Here is a 15,434-nt window from a genome sequence, read left to right on the forward strand (position 1 = left end):
GGAGAAAGAATGAACCTTTATTCCCTGATTGGAACTCGTTAGCCAGATCAATGTGCCCTCAAAAGGGGAAAGGACGAGAAATGCAGATAACACAGCCTCCAGGAATCCACGCGGAGGGCTCTGTAAACTCACCAAGAATAACACGGCAATTACTCTGTGCCCTCTCCCGCTTCTGTCCAAACTTGCCTCAAGAGATATTACAAGCCTCCTGTTAGGGCCAGCTCAGCAGAGAGATGAGAAGCGGACATTGGAGCCATTTGCAAAACCTTTGCCCACTTTCCCTTAATAGATTTTTTCCCCCATGCTAATCGTCAATATTGCGGTGCAATACCAGATTTGCTGGTGGGGAGTGATTTGTCAATGCACAAATTTACATCATGGAAGGGTGTTCAGACAGAAGGAAGAGGTTGTAACACACCTGCTTCACATGCAAAAGATCCCCAGCACTTTCAGGTGGGGACAGGTCACCAGGGGTCAGCAAACCTTTTCAGCAGGGGGCCGGTCCACGGTCCCTCAGACCTTGTGGGGGGCCAGACTATATTTTGGAAAGGGGAAAAAATGAACGAATTCCTATGCCCCACAAATAACCCAGAGATGCATTTTAAATAAAAGCACACATTCTACTCATGTAAAAACACGCTGGTTCCCGGACCATCCATGGGCCAGATTTAGAAGGCAGTTGGGCCAGATCCAGCCCCTGGGCCTTAGTCTCCCTACCCATGGGTCAGACCGTTGTCTAAAACACCAGAGATCTGTTGCCATCATAGACAATGCTGAGCTAGACTGCCCAGCGATACTGACTCAGCAAAAGGCAGTTCTTTGTGTTCCTCTTGAGTTAGAGCAGGTTCAGGGAGCCTTCAGTCCCCCAGATGTCACGGAAATGCAACTGTCATTAGCCTAGCAAACACAGCCAATGGGGTATGGGAACTGGAGTGTCAGGAGCTGGAGTCAAGCATAGGTCAGCAATAGTACGTTTCCGAGCACAATTCAAAGTGTTGGTGCTGACCTTTAAAGACCTAAACGGCCTCGGCCCAGTATACCTGAAGGAGCGTCTTCACCCCCATCGTTCAGCCCGGACACTGAGGTCCAGTGCTGAGGGCTTTTTGGCGGTTCCCTCACTGCGAGAAGTGAGGTTACAGGGAACCAGGCACAGGGCCTTCTTGGTGGTGGCTCCCGCCCTGTGGAATGCCCTCTCATCAGAAATAGACAACTATCTGACTTTTAGAAGACATCTGAAGGCAGCCCTGTTTAAGGAAGTTTTTAACGTTTGCTGTTTTATCGTATTTTTAATATTCTGTTGGGAGCTGCCCAGAGTGGCTGGGGGAAACCAGCCAGATGGGCGACGTATAAATATATTAGTAGTAGTAGTAGTAGTAGTAGTAGTAGTAGTAAAAAATGTGTTAGTGCAGTTAACCAAAGCAGCTCAGTTGTAGTGCTCACAGTAACCCTTCCCAGTAGGTCTTGTTCCAATGAGGCAGGTTCGAGAATTGAAGGGTGGAGCACAGGATGGGTCAGAGGAAGAGGCAAGTCAGACAAGTGAAGGTGCGTCCTCACCCTTTCCTGCACTGCTGTCTCCCAGAACCAGGAGGGGACTGAAAAGGGAAGAGCAGAGGCAGCGTCCATGCAGGCTCAGTCTCCAGCTGTGTGTGTTCCGCTCATCAGGGGACGGTACATAAACTAATGGATGGCAAGTGATCCCCTGTTGCTGCAACTGCTCCGTAGAAGAACTGAGAATAGCTGCCTAGGCACTAGACTGGTGTGTGAGCTGCTGTAAGAGTCATCAAAAGTTCGCTGTCTGCTGTCCACATTCCTTTGGCAGAGGAGTGCCCTTGTCAGGTTTCGGGCTAGCAGTTCCCTCCCTCCCTTTGTCCTTGGAGAAGCAGAACCAAGGAAAAATAGTCTCTTGCCATTTAAATAGATTTTTAATGATTGCAGTGAAAGAACAAAGAGTCTATTCTCAGAGTAAAGGTGCTCCCAGTTAAGGTTTACACCCACTTCCCCCCAAGTCACCCTTGTCACTTTCTCATCTTGCAACCTGATCTCGCAACCACTTTGCTTTCTGATCTTGGGCTGGGCAGATGTAGGCTTCCAAGGGAGAGAGAGTCAGTTAACACTCTCCCCTCCCCCCCCCTCCCGGTTCTTCTTCTCCTAGCTGTTCACCACCCACTTCTTCCCAACTTTTATCTAATGAACTATGCCCTTCTGTGAACCACTGTTCCAAATCTATACTGTCCTCCTGCTCCTGGGAAGATTCAGAATCCTGATCAGGAGCAGGGAGAGGGGGAGGCTCCAACCATTCCTCATCTGTGCAGCCCTCCTCAACACGGTCTCTGACAGCCCTTGACATACTGGCAAACAACAAGGTCAACACCAGGCTTCTTTCAATTCCCCCCCCCCTTCCAATTTTCTTTTTTTTAAAAAAGAATAAAATCATATTTTGTTTCTTCCAACGATCATTTTGCATGTAATTAGGCTTTTAAAAATGCGTGCAAACTTTGACGCCATCAAGCCCACAGTGCAAGTAGCTGTCCGAAGTGGGAAAAGGTTGATTGGGTCGGAATCACCAAATTCCATGTAGAAATCCATTTAAAACGGAATCCCCCCAAAATCCTCATTTTAGCTGCTGTTAACTGAGCTGAGCTGCTAGAGTAAAGCAGAGAGAAACGGAGGCATGGCAGCTTAGGGAAGGAGTCGCCTGAAGCGGGAGGGGCCTAGGAACAGAGGAGGCCAGCTAAGGATAGATTCTCTCACTCATTCATAATAATTACTGAGTGATTATGAAGCGTCTTACACATCATTAGGAGCACTAGCAAAATGATGTATTACTAGAGAGCGGCAGTGTAATGTTCCTGGCTGTTTCAAAGGAGTTTGTGGGTCGCCAGTATGGTCCCTACCTACCCATAAATTATGGGGCTTTGTATCCCCTTAGATCTCTACTCCAGGTCCACTGGCATGTATGGGGCATCACCCCACCAAACTTAGCCTGCCCCCAGCCAGCCCCCAGAATAGAATAGAAGAATAGGATTTATTATTTATACCCCGTCCATCTGGCTGGGTTTCCCCAGCCACTCTGGGCAGCTTCCAACAGAGTATTAAAATACAGTGGTCTGTTAAACATTAAAAGGGTTAAACATTAAGGGGTGATATGATAGCCATGTTCAAATATATAAAAGGATGTCATATAGAGGAGGGAGAAAGGTTGTTTTCTGCTGCTCCAGAGAAGCGGACACGGAGCAATGGATCCAAACTACAAGAAAGAAGATTCCACCTAAACATTAGGAAGAACTTCCTGACAGTAAGAGCTGTTCGACAGTGGAATTTGCTGCCAAGGAGTGTGGTGGAGTCTCCTTCTTTGGAGGTCTTTAAGCAGAGGCTTGACAATCATATGTCAGGAGTGCTCTGATGGTGTTCCCTGCTTGGCAGGGGGTTGGACTCGATGGCCCTTGTGGTCTATTCCAACTCTATGATTCTATGATTCTATGATTCTAAAAGCTTCCCTAAACAGGGCTGCCTTCAGATGTCTTCTAAAAGTCCGGTAGTTGTTTATCTCTTTGACATTGGGTGGGAGGGCGTTCCACAGGGCAGGTGCCACTACCGAGAAGGCCCTCTGCCTGGTTCCCTGTAACTTGGCTTCTCGCAGGGAGGGAACCGCCAGAAGGCCTTCGGCACTGGACCTCAGTGTCCGGGCAGAACGATGGGGGTGGAGACGCTCCTTCAGGTATACTGGACTGAGGCCATCTGCCAATCAGCTTCTTCCTCCTGAGTCTCAGGCCATACATTTAAAGTAAGGCCACTTTAAACAGTCATGAATTCCTCCCAAAGAATGATGGGAGCTGTAGTTAATAATAATAATAATAATAATAATAATTATTATTATTATTATTATTATTATTATTATTATTATTGTTGTTGTTGTTGTTGTTGTTGTTATTGTTATTGTTATTATTATTATTGTACCCCACTCATCTGGCTTGGTTTTCCCCAGCCATTATCGGCATCTTACAGCACATAAAAAATTGTAAAACATTAGACATTAAAAATTAAGGGTTCTGAGGTTGGTCAGGAGAGCTGTGGTTCCACAATCAATCCCTCTTCACAGGGAACTCCAGGAGTTGCAGCTCTGGGAGAGGAAGGAGGGATCTCCTAGCAACTTTCAGCACCCTTGACAAACCACAGCTCCCAGAATTCTCTGGGGCAAGCCATGACTATTTAAAATGGAAGCCTGGTGTTCTTAATGAATGGTGTGAATGTGGCCTCCTAGTAGAACTTAGCAGGCAGGAGGAGGAGGACAAAACTAGAATTAGTTGATCTTCCTGTGACTGGCTCTAGCTCGGCCTTTCATTGCTCTGGCGCCACCTACTGTTGCCCTCCTGCCTTCCACCCTACCAATTGTAATGGGTACTGCCTACCGCTTGCTCTGTCTTTTGCCCCCTGCCCACCTCTCCCTGCTTCCCCTTCTGTTCCTATTGGCTGCTTTAGTTTTCTCCCAGCTCTCCCATCTTCTGCAGCCATCTCACAGCTCCTCCTGCCTCCACACTCCAGCGGACAGCCACCCCTTTCTCTGAACTTTCAAAGTGCCCAATCCTTTCTCCTTCCCCACCCCTGGGGGGCAGAGTCTCCTTTGCTCACCCCAGCGCCAGTTTGTGATGGAGTTTGGCAGCTTCCCCCTCCAGGACCGGCTTGCCAATCATCTTAATTGAATCTGTTTGGCGTCTCTCTCCCCCTCCAGCAGCCAATTTCCGGTTTGCTGCATAACCTCGCCCGAAATTGCTTTCTCAAAGCAAAATTAAAGTCGGTGCCGCTAGTCGGTTTTATCTCTGTGGATTGAAGCAACTGCGTGTTGCATTAATACGGGTGCTGAATGGCAGAGGAGTTCTGCAGGGAAGGTTGGAAGCGATTTAATTGCTCAGCCGCTAGCAAAGGGTGGACTTGCAGTGCCTTGACACTGAAACCATGGGAAATCATAGAACCTTTTATTTCTAAGTCAAGCTCCTCCCAGGAGAGATGGACGGATGAAGCTCATGGTTCTGGTTTCTCAACTTCCTGATATCAAGTTCAGTTCTCAACATCTCCACCTCAGTTTGCAGTTGGGGTTTTAAGAAGAAGCCCTCGTGAAAATGAATCAGGATTTTAATGCTGAGTTTTCCTAAGATACACATTTTTGCCTAATGTACACTTGTTTGCAAAGCAATTTCCCCTAATACGATGCATGATGGAACATTATTTTCACAACATGTACAAAATACGTAACTACAACATAAGAAAAGTAGCCATTAGCAATAAATGAAACATTTAAAATACACAACTAGACTGAACAACTTCCACACAAATCATAACAAGATCTAAAATAAAGATACAAAAAACCGACTTCAAGAACCTCTCTCTGCAACACAAAAAACAAAAGAAACCCTGCCTCAGTTTTTGTAGCTGGAGTCAGTCAGGGTCCTGCCCTCCCAAGCCAGGTGGAAAAAGTTCTGCGAGGCAGGGAGCAGGTCATCCAGGACTCACAGATACGATGCTCCATCATTCAGTTTCCTTCCCTGATTTAAAAACCAAGTGGTCACTTTTTATTATTATTGTAATCAAGATAAAATCACAAAGCATATTTTATAAGAGTAGAGGTGTTACTTTGCAGAAACTGGGACCATTTCAAAACCCTTTGCCCATTTTCACATTTTAGGTTTTCCCCAATAATAATTTACTTTTGCAGCGCAGTAATGGAGGAGTGATGGACAATCTGTTCCAGTGGGAAGCAGCAGATCTTAATCTCTGCCCTCCTAGTGACCCAAAATTGACAGGTGGGTGGGGCCACCCACCCATCAATCACCTGATGTCGGGTGTTGCTGCGCTTTGAAGCCCTGATTGCTGGAACGTCAAAGTGCAGCATGGAGCTGCTTGAAAGCTCTTTTCCTAACAGCACTACCCTGATCCTCAAACCTATGAATCAGAGTAGAGCAGGGCTGTTTCCAAAAGGGCTTTCAAACAGCCCCTCACTGCTCCTTGGATACCTATTTTCAGAGTTTCAAAGAGCAGCATTGGGAGGAGGAACTAGAAATGTCTTCCCACTCCTTCAGCAAACTGCACTCCCACTGCCCATCAAGTGATCGGCTGGTGGGTCTGCACCTTATTCCAGCCAACAAACTATTGGGAGCTTACTTTAATCTTCCAATTGTTCCTTTGAGATCCCACACCTGACATCATGCATGGCAACAGATGTGCAGCAAGCGCTGCAGCAAATGGGATTTTCGGAAACTTGCAATGTACAGATAACGATCCACATTCGATTCTGTGATGGGTCAGAACTGGTCTGGACTGATCCAGACCCCAAATGGGTTCACAAATCAAAATGTGCCCTACAATTTAGGGCAGAAGGCCTTCTCGGTGGTGGTGCCCACCCTGTGGTTTAGACCACAGTGTCACCCATGTCCCTTTTTGGGCTTCCTAGAGGTACCCAGTTGGCCACTGTGAGAACAGAATGCTGGTCGAGATCCACATTCACACTGCACATTTAAAGCACTGTGGTTGCACTTTAAACAGTTGTGGCTTCCCCCAGAGAATCCCCCAATTTGTTAAAGGTGCTGAGAGTTGTTAGAAGGCCTTCCTATTCCTCTTAAAGGTAAAGGTAAAGGTACCCCTGACCATTAGGTCCTGTCGTGACCGACTCTGGGGCTGTGCGCTAATCTCACTCTATAGGCCGAGGGAGCTGGCGTTTGGCCGCAGACAGCTTCATGTGGGTCATGTGGCCAGCATGACTAAGCCACTTCTGGTGAACCAGAGCAGCGCATGGAAACACCATTTACCTTTCCGCCGGAGCAGTACCTATTTATCTACTTGCACTTTGACGTGCTTACAAACTGCTAGGTTGGCAGGAGCAACAGGAGCTCACTCCGTCGCAGGGATTCGAACCGCCGACCTTCTGATCGGCAAGTCCTAGGTTCTGTGGTTTAACCCACATCGCCACCCACGTCCCCTTCCTATTCCTCTTACAAAGCTACTATTCCCAGAGTTGTTTAACTATCAATTGGTTTTAGAATGGATACTCCATAAGGTAGGGGTCTCTGGCTGCATCCACACCACACATTTAAAGCATTATGATGCCACTTGTTTCCCTCAAAGGATTCTGGGAGCTGTAGTTTGTTATGGGTGCAGAGAGGTGTCAGGTGTACTCCTGCATCCCTCTCTTCATAGCTTCCCCAGTGACTGGTGAACGCCTAGCTGGGGCAGCAGTCTTTCTGACGCTGCCCGCCTGTCCCAGGTCCTGGTTCCTGCCTTCCTTGCACAGCTGCAGGTCCTGGGCCTCAGTTTCCCTGATTTAAGGGAAGCACCACCTGCTGCTATTTCTTTAATCAGTCCCAGTGCTTTTGCCATGCAGGAAACAGAAGCCACGTACAGCCCACCCCGGCTGGGGACAGCTCACATTAACAAGCGTCTCTCTCTCTCTTTTCCTTACAAGTTCTAACACAGCTCGCTTCTCGCGGTGTTAATTAAGTCCTCGGCTTGCCTTTTCCACGACTAAAAGGAGATTGAAAACACAAGTACACTGTTAGTTCACCGTTTAATTAAAGCCTCTTTCCCCTTGTTCAAATATTTAACCGTAGCGGCGGCAAGAACAATTATGCATTTTTAACGGGTACCTCCAGAGCACATTTCCCGAGCAGCGTGGAAGGAAGAAAGTCACTTGCAAGCCTCTCTGTGCCTTTCCTTTGAGGCTATGCATCGCCTAGAGGCTGTGTGAGAACCAAATTACCCACTGAGGTGCGGGAGAGCACTGAGCTGTGTTTCAGGGGGGCGGGGATGGTAGACTTTGGGCTCCCAAATTTCAGTGACTCCCTGTGCAACTCTAAAATTCAACAGCCCTGCCTCTCGTGGTTCATTCTACAGCCTTGCTGTGGTGCCCCCTGCAGTGCAGCGTGGGTGGCGCTGTGGTCTCAACCACTGAGCCTCTTGGGCTTGCTGATCAGAAGGTTGGCGGTTTGAATCCCTTCAACAGGGTGAGCTCCCATTGCTCTATCCCAGCTCCTGCCAACCTAGCAGTTCGAAAGCACGCCAGTGCAAGTAGATAAATAGGTACTGCTGTGGCAGGAAGGTAAATGGCTTTTCCATGCACTCTGGTTTCTGTCACGGTGTCCCATTGCACCAGAAACAGTTTAGTCCTGCTGGCCACATGACCCGGAAAGCTGTCTGTGGACAAACGCTTGCTCCCTTGGCCTGAAAGCAATGAATTAAATGAATTAAACCAATTGAGATTAGGAGTTATTACGCATTCCACGTTGCAGCATGTTGAGAAGGAGGCTTAGTGCTATTTTCCTGGATATAAATGCAGGTGATAAACTCAAACTGTGTTTTAAGAAACTCATCAGATTTTTAAAATGCCGTGCGGAAGCGTTTATGTACTGCCCTCCCATAAAATATCAGGGCAGTGTACTGCAACATAGAGACATTAAAAACCCATTTAAAAAGAGGACAGAACAATCCTTAAGATGACTGGCCTCTCAGGAAGATTTGATGTGTAAGAGAGCATGTCCTTGAACTCTAATAACTCTTGCTTGTCTGGATGAAGGATGGAGAAGGGTGTGTGTTTGTGGATATATATATAACTAGTCTACTGAAGTAAGGGAAAAAATTGCAATTGTTGCTCCACCCAATTTTGTCTCTGGCTCCACCCACTCCTGGCATGTGGCCCTCGGAAGCTTGCCCCAAAGGGGATGTGGCCTTTGGGATGAAAATGGTTCTCCAACCCCTGGATTTTAGGATGTTGCTGTTGCTGGGCTTAAACCTTCGCTTTGGGATTTGCAATGTGAATTGAACAGAAAGGTCAATAGAGGCTGCGCGGGTGGCGCTGTGGGTTAAACCACAGAGCCTAGAACTTGCCGATCAGAAGGTCGGCGGTTCGAATCCCCGCGACGGGATGAGCTCCCGTTGCTCGGTCCCTGCTCCTGCCAACCTAGCAGTTTGAAAGCACGGCAAAGTGCAAATAGATAAATAGGTACCACTCTGGCAGGAAGGTAAATGGCATTTCCATGCACTGCTCTGGTTCACCAGAAGCGGCTTAGTCATGCTGGCCACATGACCCGGAAGCTGTACACCGGCCCCCTTGGCCAATAAAGCGAGATGAGTGCCGCAACCCCAGAGTCAGCCATGACTGGACCTAATGGTCAGGGGTCCCTTTACCTTTTTAACCCGCTGCTAAGAGTTTTGGAATATGCTGTCATGGACTGGTTGAATGCAGAGGAATGGGAGGAGCCAGCTGGGGGACCCCCAAGGGAAGAAGTGCTCAGAGCCAGGGGAGTGGTGGTGGGACGATGATGAATGGTAAGACAGAGAAGGCAGGAAGACTGGGAGGAGGAAGTGTCAGAAGCTGAAGAAGTAACAGGGCTTAGTGAGCGGGGAGAGTCTGTGGCAGAGAGAAGTTCAGAATCAGAGGCAGAAGCTGAAGCAGGAGAGGAGAAAGAATTAGAAGCAGAGATGAGTCGGGATGGTGAAGAGTCACAGGTGTCTCCCCCTCCTGCTGCAACAAGCTCCCCTCCTCGCTTGTCTCCCAGAACCAGAAGAGGCATGAAAAGGACGGAGGAGAGGGTGGTTGCATGCAGGCACAGTCTCAGATTGCTTGGGGAAAGCCCTAGGAATGTGAGGACTTTCAGTCTTGCCAACTGATTTTCATGGAGGAAGACGACTGGGAATGAGCTGCTCTGCTCATTAGGCATGATACTCTACCATGTCTTTGGCGGTTGTGTTTTTGCTAATAAAGAGTTAACTCCATTTTTTAACTGCGTGGTTACTGACCGGCAGACTCCTGTGACATATGCCTTGCTCTTCTGTAGCTTCCAGCTTCTCATGTGTCTGTTTCTGCTGTCAATACCAAGCAAGCTCAAATCCTGAAGAAACCACAGGACAGGCTGTTGGTTACATATGGGATCCTCATTATTGCAATGATAATCCAACGGAAAAAGCCTTGGCTGCAGGCTTCTGCAGATCTTGGCAGACTCTCCATGGCATCTTCAGCTGTAGACGATCGCCGAAGTTTGACATTAATCCATGTGTACCTATTTGCAAAGTCAACGCCAACTCTGGATAATCTGTTAGGGCACTTGCTATCTTGGTAGAGAGATGAGCAGGGCACCCAATTAAATTGCAGAGCATGAGGATTTGCAGAAAAGTTTGTCCTTTGCTAGGCTGGATCTCTTTTGCAAAAGGAGGGTGGAAATTAAGGTAAATGTAAGCTGGGGTATTTGAAAGCTCTGCCGATACTGACTTTTGGAAATCTGGCTTCATCATATTGCAACGAGACTTTTCAAGCCACAGGTTCGGCTGCTGAGATGTTACAGAATATTAATGAACTCTATCTCGGAAGAATACCTTGGATAACCAGAATTTATTCTCCCCCCCACACACACACACACACATTTTTCTGTTCTCTTTTGATTACTTATCCCCACCTAAACCAGGGAGGTGTCTTACAAATGTCGATCAGAGTAATGCAAGGAAATTAGATCCTGCCATGTGTTGCAATAAATCTATGGATTTTAAAAAGTTTTTAAAAAAAAATCTCAAAATTTTATTTTACGGGTTTACTACTGTTTTTTATTCTGAATTACATATGGGGAGCACCAAAATCTTTTAAGTGCTGAGGACCTCCAAACATCTTAACCCAGTCCTCTTTATTTTTTCTTCCATCATGGACCCCGTGGGAGGCCTCTGTGTGAATGAGGGAGTGTGTGATAATGTGAAGGGGAGATGAATAACAAAAAAAGGTTTTGTGTGTGTGTGTGTGTGTGTGTGTGTGTGTGTGTGTAAAAACCCATCTGTGAATGTGTATGGGGCTCTACTTGCAGATTCAATTCCCAATTGCAGTATTTTATGTATTTTTCTTGACTTTTCTTCCTCTCATCTCTTCCCCCCCCCCCACAGGTTATAACCCTGGAAGGATGGGTTGACATCATGTATTATGTCATGGATGCGCACTCTTTTTACAATTTTATATATTTTATACTACTTATAATAGTAAGTATGGGGATGGGCTCGGGCGCATGGGCAGAGGGCGTTGTCATATCTTGTGAGCATTGGGCTGTACCCAGAGTAGACCCTTTGAAAGTAATAGCTGCACAGTCGTACCTTGGATCCCGAATGCCTTGCAAGTCGACCGTTTTGGCTCCCAAACGCTGCAAACCCAGAAGTGAGTGTTCCGGTTTGCGAACGGTCTTTGGAACCCGAACATCCGACGGGGCTTCTGCAGCTTCCGATTGGCTGCAGGAACTTCCTGAAGCCAATCAGAAGTCATGTTTGGTTTCCAAACATTTTGGAAGTCGAATGGACTTCTGGAATGGATTCCGTTCGACTTCCGAGGTACGACTGTATTTCAATCCATTGCTTTCAATGTGTTTGCTCGGAGTAAAGCTTAGTTGGACACAACTCGTCGATCTGGGTGCTACGGCATATATTCCACCCATGTATCATTTCTGCTAGGTGTTAGGGACAGGCAGGACAATGACAAGTGTGCACCGGGGGAAGAGGGGCTGGCATCTGGCTTGGGAGAGAGGGGGACAGTGATTTGTGGGGACCTATACCAGCCCAGAGGCAGGTGGAGCTTCAGAGCACAGGATGGGTCAGAAGAAGGGGAGGAAGAGGCAGGTTGGGCAAGTGAAGGGCCAGGCACTTCCCCACCCTCTCCTACACCACTGTATCCCAGAACCAGGAGGGGAATGAAAAGGGCAGAGCAGAGGCAGCTTCCACACAGGCACAGTCTCTGGCTGCGTGTGTGCAGCCCATCAAAGGGGTACATAAACTAGTGGAGAGGACTGTTGGCCCACTGTTGCTGCAACTGTTCCATAGAGTGCATACCTAGGAATAGCTGCCTAGATGCTAGACTGCTGTGCAGAAATAACCAGAACTGCCGAAGCGACAGTAAGTGTCCTCTTCACCAATAAATAGTTAACTCTCTGCCATGTGCAGTCCTTGGGCTGGGAAGTACCCTTGACACAAGGGGACCTATCTATCCCCTCTGTCAGGTGGAATTGAACCACTAGGCTTCTCTCCACTTGAGCCATAGGCCCAAGGGTGACTAACCTGATGTCTTCCGAATGATGTTGGAGTCCAGCTCCCACCAGTACCCGGCTGACATGGTCAGTGGGCATCAATGAAGGGGGTCTGAGACCCTCCATATGTTGCTGGATTAAGAGTGTTTCCCCCAGATTATCTCGGTGACCAACTTGGGATGGGATGGGCAGGGCATTCCTTAAGGTACCCTGGACCTATGTAATTCAGGACATGGGTGGTGTTGTGGTCTAAACCACTGAGCCTCTTGGGCTTGCCGATCAGAAGGTCAGTGGTTCGAATCCCCATGGTGGAGTGAGCTCCCGTTGCTGTGTACCAGCTCCTGCCAACCTAGAAGTTCGAAAGCATATCAGTGCGAGTAGATCAGGCATGTCCAAAGTCCATTTCAACTTCAAAAAAGCTCAATAACTTTGGGGTAAAATCATTAAAAATAGGTCAACAACATTGGTCGGCCCTCACGGCCCTTCACTTCATCAAATCTGGCCATCTTTGAAAAAAGTTTGGGCATCCCTGGAGTAGATAAATAAGTACCGCTGTGGCAGGAAAGTAAAGGGCATTTCCGTGCGCTCTGGTTTCCATCACAGTGTTCTGTTGTGCCAGAAGCGGTTTAGCCATGCTGGCCACATGATCCGGAAAGCTGTCTGTGGACAAACACCGGCTCCCTTGGCCTGAAAGCGAGATGAGCGCCGCAACCCCATAGTCACCTTTGACTGGACTTAACCGTCCAGGGGTCCTTTACCTTTCTTTAACTTAATTCAGGGCTTTGGACGCTAGTACAGCTTGGCCCGGATGATGATGATGATGATAATAATAATAATGATTTATTATTTTTACCCCGCCCATCTGGCTGGGTTTCCCCAGCCATTCTGGGCGGCTTCCAACAGAATATTAAAAACAATACAGCATCAGAAATTTTAAAAGCCCCTAAACTGGGCCTCCTTCAGTTGTCTTTTAAAAGTAAAATAGTTGTTTATTGCCTAGACATGTGGTGGGAGGGTGTTCCACAGGGCAGGGGCCACTACCGAGAAGGCCCTCTGCCTGGTTCCCTGTAACCTCACTTCTCGCAGCGAGGGAACCGCCAGAAGGCCCTCGGAGCTGGACCTCAGTGTCCTCCAGGCTGGATGATGGGGGTGGAGAATGATATTGCAACTGCTCTGTTTCTCTGTCCCCTTCCAGGTTGGTTCTTTCTTCATGATTAACTTGTGCCTGGTTGTGATAGCAACACAGTTTTCCGAAACAAAACAGCGGGAGAATCAGTTGATGCAAGAGCAGCGAGCCCGCTACCTCTCAAACGACAGCACAATCGCCAGCTTCTCCGAGCCGGGGAGCTGCTACGAGGAACTCCTCAAATACATCTGCCACATTTTCAGGAAAGTCAAGAGGAGGACGTTGCGCCTCTACAACAACTGGCAGAGCAAGCGAAGGAAAAAGGTCAACCCCAACGGCGGAGACGACGGCCAAGGCCGCCGGAGCAAGAAGCGTATCACCTCCATTCACCACCTGATCCACCACCATCACCATCACCACTATCACATCAGCAACGGGAGCCCTCACGGGCCGCGCTCCAACCCCGAGATCTGCGACCTTGAGCTCAAGGTCATGAAGCCCGGAAGTCAACTCATGCTTCCGCCGCCATCCCCCAACCTCCGGAACTCTGCGGCTCCAGATTCGGAGTCCGTCCATAGCATCTACCATGCAGACTGCCACGTGGAAGGGCCCCCGATGAAATGCAAGTCTTCCAGCGTCACGGCGGGGGTCAAGCTCTCCAATCACGGCAACATGAACTACCCGACCATCTTGCCTTCTCCCGTTGGCAGGGCTGGCGTCGCCCCGGCGTCGGTGGGGCAGAAAAACGGCGGGAGCAGTGGCGCCACCACTCCTGTGGTCAATAGCCCGGTGCATATGAACGTGGACTCTTTTGGGAAGCTCCATCATTTGGTTGGAGAACATGGTAAGGGGGGGAAGGGTTTGGTATCTCGGCTTAGGTTCAGCAGGCAAAGAGAGAAGGCCAGTTGTGAAATCAAAGGTTGCTGAGAATACAAGAATGTAGGAGAAGCCCCACTGGATAATGATGATGATGCTGCTGCTAAATTATTATTTATTATTTACACCCTGCCCATCTGGCTGTGTTTCCCCAGCCACTCTGGGAGGCTCCCAACAGAATATTAAAAAAACACAACGAACATTAAAAATTTCCCTAAACAGGGTTGCCTTCAGATGTCTTCTATAAGATAGTTCTTTATATCCTTGACATCTGACAGGAGAGTGTTCCACAGGGCGGGCGCCACCACCAAGAAAGCCCTCTGCCTGGTTCCCTGTATGCTCACGTCTTGCAGTGAGGCAGCCCCCAGAAGGCCCTTGGAGCTGGACCTCAGTGTCCGGGCTGAATGATGGGAATAGAGAGGCTCCTTCTGCTTCTGATAATGGTTAGCTGGATGGCCCAATAGGAGCCCACAACCAAGGCACAAAAGCTGTTGGTGTCTGATAGACCTTTCCAACACCATTAATGTTGTCTTGAAATCTCCCTTGAAAGCCATTTCACCCAGTGGCCACCACCACATTCCACGAGAGCAAATTTCTCAAATTAACCATGTATTGTGTTGAAGTGCATTTCATGAAGCGTATGGTCTGTCCGTGGCGATTTGCCACAACAGCTACGTTCTACCATCAGTTGCTTCCTGAGAACAATATCAGTCAATTATCAAGGCAACTCAGATAGTCCTTTTTGCTCTTAATTTAGCTTCAATGGAATCATCCAGTTATACCAGTGATCGCCAAACTCGGCCCTCCAGCTGTTTGGGGACTACAATTCCCATCATCCCTGACCACTGGTCCTGTTAGCTAGGGATGATGGGAGTTGTAGTCCTAAAACAGCTGGAGGACCAAGTTTGGCCATCACTGAGTTAAACCCTTTCACCAGTACATACAGGCAATCCCATGTCAGTGTGAATTAAACCAATTTTATGTAACAAGGCCAAATGGGAACACGTTCTTCCCATGGGCGAGAGGTTTAAGAGCACCCAGCTGCTCATGAAATTGCACCCCTCAGCTAGGGTTGCCATACGTTCAGAATTTCCTGGACATAGCTGGAATATGGCAGTCGGAAGCAATGTCTGGGCAGAAATCACTTGAATGTTTGGGGAAATACAGACACATGGCAACCCATGTGTTGAAAGTTTGCTGAAATTCCTTAAAAATAGCTCGAAAACTTTGCAAAAAAGCTCAACAACTTTTGTGTCCAGATTTCCACCTTTTGAAATATGTCAACCCTGCCCTAAGCAAATCCTCAAGCCTCGTTTAAGAACCAGGTAAAGGGACCCCTGACCGTTAGGTCCAGTCGCGGACGACTCTGGGGTTGCGGTGCTCATCTCGCTTTATTGGCC

General features: G+C 48.1%; 1 protein-coding gene across 3 annotated transcripts in view; it reads left to right on the top strand.

Moving 5' to 3' along the window:
• CACNA1H (calcium voltage-gated channel subunit alpha1 H) overlaps positions 1 to 15,434 on the top strand; it is a 370,065-nt gene that overhangs the window by 239,667 nt on the left and 114,964 nt on the right. For all 3 annotated transcript variants that reach the window (XM_077918649.1, XM_077918651.1, XM_077918650.1), the window contains exons 8-9: positions 10,909 to 11,001; positions 13,228 to 14,002. In XM_077918649.1, coding sequence (XP_077774775.1) covers positions 10,909 to 11,001; positions 13,228 to 14,002 — 868 coding nt within the window. The remainder of the gene's footprint in view (positions 1 to 10,908; positions 11,002 to 13,227; positions 14,003 to 15,434) is intronic.

The sequence above is a fragment of the Podarcis muralis genome, chromosome 14 (genome assembly GCF_964188315.1).
Source record: "Podarcis muralis chromosome 14, rPodMur119.hap1.1, whole genome shotgun sequence".
Lineage (NCBI taxonomy): Eukaryota > Metazoa > Chordata > Lepidosauria > Squamata > Lacertidae > Podarcis > Podarcis muralis.